Genomic DNA, 12,235 nt, shown 5'->3' on the forward strand with positions numbered 1-12,235 from the left:
GGGAGCTTTGACCTATTACATGATTACATACTTTTTTCTTATCTATTTATTAATTTATGTTTTTGCTGCTGGTTTCTACATCTGAATATTAAGGATTTTTCTTCTCTACAAAGACAACTCATTTAAATGCTAATTATGTTCTAAACATAAACACAGTGCTAAACATTGTTTTTTAAATATGCATGTGATTAATCAACAGCAATATTAGAATTGTAAATGCTGATAGTGAGATGTGTGCTTCCATAGATATTATATTCAAACAGTAAATGTTATTTAACATTTAACATTTATTCACCCCAACACAGGACGGGTTCAAGTACACAAATAGGAATCAATGATATCATATAAGGCTTGACATGTGAGCCGTGTGTAATGCATGTCTTAAGCCCCTTTAGTGTGCTAGCTAGCTGCTGCAGTACTGGAAATCTAAGTTATAGATCAAACCATGTGAAAAAAGCAGGTCATAACAAGCTCTTCAATGAGTGGAATGAATTTCGATCAATAACAAACCACAACAGCTGAACTCTATGCCGCTCTCTCTCTCACTCTCTCTAACACTCTGTCTTTTCCTCTTTTCATCACTCTGCTTGTATTTTTTTTCTTGCAATAAAAATAACACAACACACTTTAATGTAGCATTTTATTATCTGTAATGGGTGGTTCGGTAAATATGCATACATGCAATTAGGATACACAAGATATGGGAAGAGAATCAAAGTCTAGTGACAGAAAACAAAAGCAATGACAGAGTGAGCAACAAACATATATATATATATATATAGACGTGTTCGTTGAGTACAATGAGGGAATAGGCGTGAATTATACTTGCTTTAAAATTCCTTATTCAATAATAAAGTATTAATAGAAGAGGGACTGACTCAGTACAGTCATATCTTGGCATATTCATACCTTAGTCTTGAAACCCTTTAATGCATTTTTGGAGGGGTGACTTTTCTTTTATAGATTTATATTAAATGTGACAGAACACACCGAATAAAAGCTGGGAACGAGATGAAACAAGGCATTTGCAATGAAGGTATATCTATCATTTATGTCTATGACAGATAAGCCCTGTAGATATAGGTCAGTTGATATATGATCAAGCGTGGGGGCTGCATTAATATATATGAGCTACATAGCTAAAGAAAAATTCACTGAGATGTGATATGTAGCTATAGGACTGCAAAATGCTTTATTATATACATATAACAAGAAGACTGCAGTACATATTTTATATTCATGCCAGTATGTTTAAAATCAGAAAACATATCACTAAGGGAAGCAGAGGTTTGCCTTCAGCCATTCCAGCGCTGGCACCTACTGCCAGATCAAGACCGCCTGTTTTTCCTGAGAAGCAGAAGACCGATAAGGAACGAGTATCACAAACATTTGTCTCTTTGCATTTATTTTGATTTGTCACCAGGCTGTACCTACCTCTGGTCAGATCCATGGACCTTATGTTAACCCAGAAGACTGTGCGTTGCTGAGCTACGGTGGCCCTGCAAAACCACAGAAGTAACACTGCAGTTGGTTTATTTCAAAAGCTTCAGTTTCTAAAGACAAACCAATACTGAACAGCCTAATATATATATATATATATATATATATATATATATATATATATATAAACACCCAGCACGCCCCTGCGGGCGGTTTATCCTTCAAGCTCGGGTCCTCTACCAGAGGCCTGGGAGCTTGAGGGTCCTGCGCAGTATCTTAGCTGTTCCCAGGACTGCGCTCTTCTGGACAGAGATCTCCGATGTTGTTCCCGGGATCTGCTGGAGCCACTCGCCTAGCTTGGGAGTCACCGCACCTAGGGCTCCGATTACCACGGGGACCACCGTTACCTTCACCCTCCACATCCTCTCGAGCTCTTCTCTGAGCCCTTGGTATTTCTCCAGCTTCTCGTGTTCCTTCTTCCTGATATTGCTGTCATTCGGAACCGCTACATCGATCACTACGGCCGTCTTCTTCTGTTTGTCTACCACCACTATGTCCGGTTGGTTAGCCACCACCATTTTGTCCGTCTGTATCTGGAAGTCCCACAGGATCTTAGCTCGGTCATTCTCCACCACCCTTGAGGGCATCTCCCATTTTGACCTCGGGACTTCCAGGTTATACTCGGCACAGATGTTCCTGTACACTATGCCGGCCACTTGGTTATGGCGTTCCATGTATGCCTTGCCTGCTAGCATCTTGCACCCTGCTGTTATGTGCTGGATTGTCTCTGGGGCATCTTTACACAGCCTGCACCTGGGGTCTTGCCTGGTGTGATAGACCCCAGCCTCTATGGATCTTGTGCTCAGAGCTTGTTCTTGTGCTGCCATGATTAGTGCCTCTGTGCTGTCTTTCAGTCCAGCTTTGTCCAGCCACTGGTAGGATTTCTGGATATCAGCCACCTCCTCTATCTGCCGGTGGTACATACCGTGCAGGGGCCTGTCCTTCCATGATGGTTTCTCGTCTCCCTCCTCTTTCTTGGGTTTCTGCTGCCTGAGGTATTCACTGAGCACTCGGTCAGTTGGGGCCATCTTCCTAATGTATTCTTGGATGTTCGTTGTCTCATCCTGGACTGTGGTGCTGACACTCACCAGTCCCCGGCCCCCTTCCTTCCGCTTAGCGTACAGCCTCAGGGTGCTGGATTTGGGGTGAAACCCTCCATGCATGGTAAGGAGCTTTCTTGTCTTTATGTCAGTGGCTTCTATCTCCTCCTTTGGCCAGCCTATTACCCCAGCAGGGTACCTGATCACGGGCAGGGCGTACGTGTTGATGGCCCGGATCTTGTTCTTACCATTCAGCTGACTCCTCAGGACTTGCCTGACCCTCTGCAGGTACTTGGTGGTTGCAGCTTTTCTAGCGGCCTCTTCATGGTTCCCATTCGCCTGTGGGATCCCCAAGTACTTGTAACTGTCCTCTATGTCTGCAATGTTGCCTTCTGGTAGTTCAATCCCCTCAGTTCTGACTACCTTCCCTCTCTTTGTTACCATCCGACTACACTTCTCCAGTCCGAACGACATTCCAATGTCATTGCTGTATAGCCTGGTAGTGTGGATCAGTGAATCGATGTCTCGTTCACTCTTGGCATACAGCTTGATGTCATCCATGTACAGGAGGTGGCTGACAACTGCTCCGTTCTGTAGTCGGTATCCGTAGCCAGTCTTGTTAATGATCTCACTGAGGGGGTTCAGGCCTATGCAGAACAGCAGTGGGGACAGAGCATCTCCTTGGTAGATCCCGCACTTGATGGTGACTTGTGCTATGGGCTTGGAGTTGGCCTCTAGTGTTGTACGCCACATCCCCATTGAGTTCCTGATGAAGGCTCTTAGGGTCCCATTGATCTTGTACAATTCTAGGCATTCCAGTATCCAGCTGTGGGGCATTGAGTCATAGGCCTTCTTGTAATCAATCCAGGCAGTGCACAGGTTGGTCAGTCTGGTCTTGCAGTCTCGGCTGATTGTTCTGTCTACCAGTAGCTGGTGTTTTGCGCCTCTGGTATTCTTGCCAATTCCTTTCTGTGTCCCGCTCATGTATTGACCCATGTGCCTGTTCATCTTAGCCGATATGATGCCTGACAGGAGCTTCCATGTAGTACTGAGGCAGGTTATTGGTCGGTAGTTGGAGGGGACCGGTCCCTTCTTGGGGTCCTTGGGGATCAGGACCGTCCGGCCTTCAGTTAGCCATTCCGGGTGTCTCTCGTTAACTAGCAGCTGGTTCATTTGTGCTGCCAGACGCTCGTGGAGTGCAGTCAGCTTCTTCAGCCAGTAGGCGTGAACCATGTCGGGCCCTGGTGCTGTCCAACTCTTCATACTGGAGACCCTTTCTTGGATATCTGCCACTGTGATGGTTACTGGACCCTGTTCAGGGAGGTCGCTGTGGTCAGCCCTCAGATCCTCTAGCCACTGAGCATTGCCGTTATGGGTTGCATCCTTCTCCCATATGCTCTTCCAGTATTGCTCCGTCTCCAGCCTTGGTGGTGCTGTTCTCTTATTGTTCCCTTGCCACTGAGAGTACAACTTTGCTGGTTCTGTGGAGAACAGCTGGTTTATTCTCCTGCCTTCTATCTCTCTGGTGTACCTCCTCAAGCGGCTGGCCAAGGCTGTGAGTCTTTGCTTGGCAGTTTCCAAGGCCTCAGGTATGGACAGCTTGCTGTATTTCTTAGGCACCTTATTTGTCGCACCTTTCTGCAACTCCGTTAGTTGGCTAACCTCCCTCCGTGCTACTTTGATCTTGCCCTCTAGCCTCCTTCTCCATGGAGGGTACTGCCCCTTATCGCTGTTCAACTTGTAGCCAAGCATCTCACTGATCACTGTTGCCGTATTGTAGATCAGCTTGTTAGTGTCGGTAATCGTGGTTGTAGGTATTGCCCGTAGTGCTGCATTAACATCATCTAGCAGACCTTCTGAGGGAACTTCACGTAATCTTGGTAACCGACTACGGGGGATCCAGGTTTCAAGCTTGGCCATGATCCTATTTTTCAGGTCAGTTCCTCTCGCACTCAACAATCCTTCTCCTATCGCACTTGGGGCTATGTACCCAATCTCGGGTGGGGGTGATGATATCTCCCCCCTGACCTGGCGTCCTGACTCCTCCTTGCCGTAGCATTTGTGTTGTACCTCGTCAATCTCTAGCTGTGAGAGCAGTCCCTTCTTTCGAATGTTGGAACACTGAGCTACTAGTTGTTTCGCCGTCATTGTGGATGTTGGATATCGAAGAATCCATAGGTCCCTCATCCTATTCATGTAGCCCCTTCCGCCGGGGTTACTTGCATAGTAGCATTCCAACAACGCCCTGTTTTCGTCTCTTGCCCACCGATGCCTTCTTGTTCCAGTAGCCCACTTTTCGTCAGGGTGCCCTGGTTCCTCAACACCTGACGCGGACCTTGTTGATCCAGGCGACGTCCGAGCCGGCATGCCTTCATATTTATCTGTCTCGCTCATGTCTGCGGTAGGCTTGCTTAGCATAGGGGGTCTAGCCTTAGGACCCTTACTGGATACAGACGCCCCAGGCAGGAATCAAACTTGCGATCCTCTGTTCCAAAGGCGTGTAGTCTAACCACTACGCTATCCAGCTGCTTATATATATATATATATATGTCAGTAATTTGCACCAGAGGTACACTTCAACTGTGAGAGACAGAATGTGAAAAAAAAATCCATGAATCCACATGGTAGGATTTGTAAAGAATTTATTCGTAAATCAGGGTGGAAAGTAAGTATTTGGTCAATAACAAAAATACAACTCAATACTTTGTAACATAACCTTTGTTGGCAATAACAGAGGTCAAACGTTTACTATAGGTCTTTACCAGGTTTGCACACACAGTAGCTGGTATTTTGGCCCATTCCTCCATGCAGATCTTCTCGAGAGCAGTGATGTTTTGGGGCTGTCGCCGAGCAACACGGACTTTCAACTCCCGCCACAGATTTTCTATGGGGTTGAGGTCTGGAGACTGGCTAGGCCACTCCAGGACTTTCAAATGCTTCTTACGGAGCCACTCCTTTGTTGCCCGGGCGGTGTGTTTTGGATCATTGTCATGTTGGAAGACCCAGCCTCGTTTCATCTTCAAAGTTCTCACTGATGGAAGGAGGTTTTGGCTCAAAATCTCACGATACATGGCCCCATTCATTCTGTCCTTAACACGGATCAGTCGTCCTGTCCCCTTGGCAGAAAAACAGCCCCATAGCATGAGGTTTCCACCCCCATGCTTCACAGTAGGTATGGTGTTCTTGGGATGCAACTCAGTATTCTTCTTCCTCCAAACACGACCAGTTGAGTTTATACCAAAAAGTTCTACTTTGGTTTCATCTGACCACATGACATTCTCCCAATCCTCTGCTGTATCATCCATGTGCTCTCTGGCAAACTTCAGACGGGCCTGGACATGCACTGGCTTCAGCAGCGGAACACGTCTGGCACTGCGGGATTTGATTCCCTGCCGTTGTAGTGTGTTACTGATGGTGACCTTTGTTACTTTGGTCCCAGCTCTCTGCAGGTCATTCACCAGGTCCCCCCGTGTGGTTCTGGGATCTTTGCTCACCGTTCTCATGATCATTTTGACCCCACGGGATGAGATCTTGCGTGGAGCCCCAGATCGAGGGAGATTATCAGTGGTCTTGCATGTCTTCCATTTTCTGATGATTGCTCCCACAGTTGATTTTTTCACATCAAGCTGCTTGCCTATTGTAGATTCACTCTTCCCAGTCTGGTGCAGGTCTACAATACTTTTCCTGGCGTCCTTCGAAAGCTCTTTGGTCTTGGCCATGGTGGAGTTTGGAGTCTGACTGTTTGAGGCTGTGGACAGGTGTCTTTTATACAGATGATGAGTTCAAACAGGTGCCATTCATACAGGTAACGAGTGGGGGACAGAAAAGCTTCTTACAGAAGACGTTACAGGTCTGTGAGAGCCAGAGATTTTCCTTGTTTGAGGTGACCAAATACTTATTTTCCACCCTAATTTACGAATAAATTCTTTACAAATCCTACCATGTGGATTCATGGATTTTTTTTTCCACATTCTGTCTCTCACAGTTGAAGTGTACCTCTGGTGCAAATTACTGACCTCTGTCATCATTTTAAGTGGGGGAACTTGCACAATCGGTGGCTGACTAAATACTTTTTTGCCCCACTGTATATATATATGTATATATATATATAGCACAATTTGGATCTACACAGAAAACCTAACAAAGTATATTTGTCTTACATGAAGTAGACAGGACCTTCACAGTTAGGCGGTATCCAGCTGTACACAGTGCTGTTGCCCTTGAGATTGGTGTTGGAGTGAGTGACAGCACCTCGAGGATTATGCGCGCACTGTGAACAATAATCGGAAATTGCTGTTAATTCTACTCTGCTGATTTATATCCATATATTCTCTTCTAATCAAATGCAGTGTTATGTCCCCAGTCACCAGTCTATCATGGGGCGAGCAGAAAAGGAGAAACAGACAACCATTCATGTGTCACGGTCTGGCTGGGGCAGACCGTATGTGTTGCAGAGGAGGACTCAAACGCAGACCAAAACGTGGTGTGGATTAACAAAACAAGCCGTTTATTTGAGGTTAGCAACGAGGGTACAAAATAATAGGGCATCGGTGAAAACTAAACAATAACCTAAACTGGGTGAACTAATAACAAAACATGAAAAACCTTAACCATAGTGAACTGACATGGGTACCTGGAGATGAGCAGACGACCTGACAATGGCATGCAGAAAACAAAGGGCTTAAATACATACATGAGGTGATCAGGGGAGGTGGAGACACATGGGGGAAACAGCTGACAGACATAAACCTAATGACAGGACCAGGAGAGGAAAGCTAAATACAATAAACAAAGAACACATGACATTGTCAGAATAAAACAGGAAATACTAAAACTAAAACATGACAACACAACTTAACAGACCTAATATGTGATGAATAAATACAAAACCCCAAAACATAGAAAACCCAGGAACAATAACTGCCTAAACTAAAGGCAGATAGGAAATAACACAAACTAAATCACATAACAAAATGAGACAAATACAAACATGAACTCAGAGCGCTGGGTCAGAGACCCAGCCTGTGACATCATGCTCACAATCCCATTCAATCCAATCCAGTCATCCCACAGTCCAATGTTTTTGGACTATGGGAGGACCCACACAGGCATGGGGAGAAACTCCACAGAGAAAGGCCCCAGTTGGCCAGTAGATTCAAACCTAGAACCTATCCACTGTTTCTTGGGAACAATCTTATTTATTGTACTTTTGGCATCTTTAACAACATTATGACCATTTGCAGCTCAGGTTTCAACATAGGCTTAACTGAAAAATGCACCTGAAGGAATTTAGTGTCTGGAGGAGGGCGCTGCCACGTCCCCACAGCGTTGAGGCCTCCACCTATTCGAGCTTCCAGAAGCACTCCTCTGTATTTTGGTCCAACGATGGTCACTGCAGTTAGCACAACAAAGACCTCAGTGTTTATATATATAAAATAAACAGTAGTTTATCATTTCAAATGTAATATTTAGATCAATAATGGATAATGGATAAACTCTTTATATATGTATATATAAAAAAAAAAAACATCCAGCACGCCCCTGCGGGCGGTTTATCCTTCAAGCTCGGGTCCTCTACCAGAGGCCTGGGAGCTTGAGGGTCCTGCGCAGTATCTTAGCTGTTCCCAGGACTGCACTCTTCTGGACAGAGATCTCCGATGTTATTCCCGGGATGTGCTGGAGCCACTCGCCTAGCTTGGGCGTCACCGCACCTAGTGCTCCGATTACCACGGGGACCACCGTTACCTTCACCTTCCACATCCTCTCGAGCTCTTCTCTGAGCCCTTGGTATTTCTCCAGCTTCTCGTGTTGCTTCAGACTTATACAAAAAAAAAGTATGTTCATCTGTAGAAGAAGTGAAGAGCATCTTACCTGTAATGGGCTTCCCTGGCTGAAACACCCTGGCATTGGTGAGAATAGTGTAGGGTGCTGGTGAAGGCTGAGGCAGCACCCCAGAGTGACGAGGTAACATATCCTCACAGGCACCGGAGGGAGCACCGTTGGGATAGCCGTTAATAAAACAGAACATCTGGAGTATGAGCAACCCAGGCCAAAGGAGCTCCATCAGGCTGAATGAGGAGCAATCACTGTGCAAGCAAAACTATGAAGCAAGCGGTGTGTGATTATACCCTGGAAGGAGTCAGGGGATGGAGTCAGAAATACTCCCGCTGAGTCACGCAACCGAAAAAATTACATTTTCTGCAGCTATTACTTACTTAATCATGCTCTCTCTCACAAAGTTCACATGATTTCTTGAAAAGATCTTGCGATATTTCTGCAATTAAAGGCAGAAAAAATTTTCTGCTCTCAAATACACAAAACTTTTGAGTGCTTTTTTCTCTCTTTTTATCTCTGTCATTTTTATTTTTATATATATATATATACATATATATATAATTGAAATAATCATAAAGTTTGGTGGTTTATAAATAACAGTGGCACACTACTGCGCTGGTTAGTACTTAATACTTATGACAGTAGGAGAAGAGTGAAAGAGGCAAACAAGAGCATGTATGTTGATACTCTGCAGTTAGAAACCTCGTCCTACTTAGGAAACATGCCCCATACTTATTTATTTTTTTGAGGTGAGCGATTCAGAAGAAAACGGGCTAAAAGTCAAAAAACAAACAAACTCGCTCCCCAAACCCCTCAAAGCTTCACAAAGACAGCAACAGTCATGGATTTCCTTGCTTGAATTAAACCCCAATGAATATTTATAACATTTATGAGGGCCAATATTCTACCACTCAAACTGGGATAGTTTTTCATTTGTAATAATAAAAGTTTAATGTACTCTTCTATGTGTACATAAAAAAAGCGCTTTGGGTTTCACACTTTCCTGAGAACATCTTATTCCACTATATGTGCTCACTGACCTTCTCACCTGCTTAAATTTACATTTTACTTGGTCAAGATGAGCTTGTTTAACATTAATAATGAGATTAAACATTTAAAAATGTATTAATTTAAGAAGTGTTTTAGTCTAATCTCTCTTTTTTTGGCTGACTCACTTCTTGTTTAATGATAATGTTTTTTTGTTTTTTCATTTTTCACCCGACTAATGCATTGCTGATGTGTGTGTAATAAGGTATTAATGTCAAATGCAACGTTGTGCTGCAGTAGTTTAGTTAATCTTTTAACTAAACTATATAACTATTAACTATATAAATGAAATAAAATGTAAAATAAAGTTGAGTTTAATTGAATTGAATGGGTTTATAATGCTTCTAGGGTGTGATATAACTTGTTATGGTATATTCAAGTCAGTGAAATACATTCGGGTAAGGTGACCATTGTAATTACAGCATCAATAAAAAGTGATGTGCAGTGTAATCAGATAAAACCAAATTACAGCCCATCATTTATCATTCCTGTTCTCAGAACTGAATTGAATTTGGCAGCTTTAAGCTAATCGTCCACTGGTTACCTTTGACCGCACATTGTGATAAGATGCCTGAATATGATGTGGTGTCTAATGGCTTTATCTAAATTAAAGGCCTCTCTGGATACACTACAGGGTTTTATGTAAGTTTCATAAAAGAATATTGCCCTGGAAAGATTGAAGTTACAGACCTTTGACATAAAATGAGGCCAGAAGAACGGCAGTAAAAGAAAAGCAGTAAAATGCAACCTAAAATAATTTGGTACTTATGTGTCTTCTGATTTCCACCAGCGTAAAATAAATAATAATAATAATAATGGATTGCATTTTATATAGCTCTTTTTCGGGACCCCTCAAAGCGCTTTACAATACCACTATTCATTCACTCTCACAGTCATACACTGGTGAAGCCACATGCATGAAGGAAAGTCAGCTGTTGGTAAGCTTACATCCCACAGAATTTAAGCAAGAAAATGCCCCTCAGTTAGTGAGTCGAAATAAACAATGATAAGGAGACGGTCATTACAAAATCTGGATACAGCTGAGTCTATGGTAGATGCATCTAATTCTGCCATATGGGGTGTTCTAACTTTAGGCAAACCAAAACAGACAAACATATGTTGTGTTTAGCTTGTTGTATTACAGCTTAGAAAAATGGTCCAAACTGCCGTATTTTCAAAGCACAATAGAACCACATCATGGCCACACGGACATCACATAATGGGTTGAATGTCCTGAAATGTAACGTCAAACACTGTAGTGTTGCTTGTGATTGAAAAGAACCTCCAGAAAAGGGTAATAATCACATGCTTTGAAAATACAAAAACATATTTTCTTGTGTGCACCACTCGTCTACCAAGCGTTGTGTGTATTTCTCACAGTCTTTGTTGTGGCTTCACAAGCTTTCCGCATAGATAGAGTGCGTCTAAAATTACCCATGAGTAGTTTGGTCACAGAAGTATGGTTACAACCAAGCAAGACTGTCTCTGTATATATATATATATATATATATATATATATATATATATATATATATATATATATATATATATATATATATATTGTTGTTGTTTTAATGTACTTTATACTAGAAACCAAATGGCAATGAAATGTTTATCTTAGAATAAGCCTCCCTTAACGTAGCAGGTGAGGCATTCTCTCCTCTAAAAAAAACCACACAGCATGTTTAACTGAACTTTTATTTACAAGGCTAGATGACACAGATCATATGAAAAACAAAAACTGAAAAGCTGCCGATTCACCTCCGTGCTCGCTGTACACATCTGTGAGCAGACTGCAGTCTGATTTCTTTCAAGACATTAAAACGATTTATTTCCCCACGTTTGAAACAGAATTGCTTCGTTGCACAGTGTAGAAGTGCTATTTTTCCCTCTTACTTTAAAACTGGATCTTGACCTGATTAGACTTTTAAGTGGTACAGAAAAAGAAAGCAACATATCAATCCTGTTTGGATGTTACCTTTTGTTTTTAAAGGGTTAAATGGATTAGCAACTCAATATTTTAAGGATTTATTTAACTATACAGCTCTCTTCTAGGTCTCTGAGGTCATTCTTTCAGCAGCTTCTCTTTAGGACATCCCGAGTGCCTACAGTGGTGATTCAAGTGTTCATTGGGGCCCTAGTCAAAAATGAACAGAAGTCCCTCCAACCAGCATTAATCACCATTATGTTATAAAATAATTTGGTACCACCAACCACAACGATTGTTCTATAAAATGAGAGTTAAAACATTATAAAACTAGCTAATTAATGTTAAATGTCAGAGTAAACAAAATAAAAAAAATGTGATGGAATTCCTAATGGAAGATTAATTATTCAAGTGGCTCTGACTATTTCAGACCAGAGTTGCAGCATTTAGTTTTTTTAGCATTGTATATTATCTGCTCCACTTAACATTGTCTCGCTTTTTTTTTTATAATCCACTTAGTTTTATTTTCTTCTTTTCACTTCCAGAATAATAACACATTTTAATCAGGTTTGTTTAAACAGAATCTTGCACCACTTGCAAGGGGAGTGAGTGGAATTTGATGGGAGCACCTTACAGAGATCAGGTCACTCCCGCTGTCAGTGCAACCCACTGCTGCAGTCTTACCTTTGTCAGTGGCTTACTGGAAGCTCAGGATCCTCCAAGCAGTTGCCTACCTTCCCTGGTGGCAGGTCTTTTGCTCTTCCTGTGCAGTACTGTCTCTATTTGTAACACATATTATTGTTTTTTAGGTCAAATAGTAATTGAAGCTGACTGCAGGTCAGCTTCAATTACTGCAGAAAACAGTCAATTCTACAGTCATTGGTCA

At 42.6% G+C, this 12,235-nt stretch overlaps 1 protein-coding gene across 1 annotated transcript; it reads right to left on the bottom strand.

Annotated features, from left to right (window-relative positions):
• Positions 1 to 1,237: 1,237 nt before the first annotated feature.
• Positions 1,238 to 8,604, bottom strand: LOC146621348 (putative defense protein Hdd11). Its single transcript, XM_085368347.1, has 5 exons — positions 8,412 to 8,604; positions 7,820 to 7,932; positions 6,701 to 6,810; positions 1,435 to 1,499; positions 1,238 to 1,347 (listed from the first exon to the last, which is right to left on the bottom strand). Exons 1-5 carry the CDS (start codon positions 8,602 to 8,604, stop codon positions 1,238 to 1,240), a joined length of 591 nt encoding a protein of 196 aa, XP_085224473.1.
• Between the last annotated feature and the right edge of the window lie 3,631 nt (positions 8,605 to 12,235).

The sequence above is a fragment of the Diplotaxodon limnothrissa genome, linkage group LG12 (genome assembly GCF_057381915.1).
Source record: "Diplotaxodon limnothrissa isolate DT_005_m linkage group LG12, D_limnothrissa_male_GT1.1, whole genome shotgun sequence".
Classification (NCBI taxonomy): Eukaryota; Metazoa; Chordata; class Actinopteri; order Cichliformes; family Cichlidae; genus Diplotaxodon; species Diplotaxodon limnothrissa.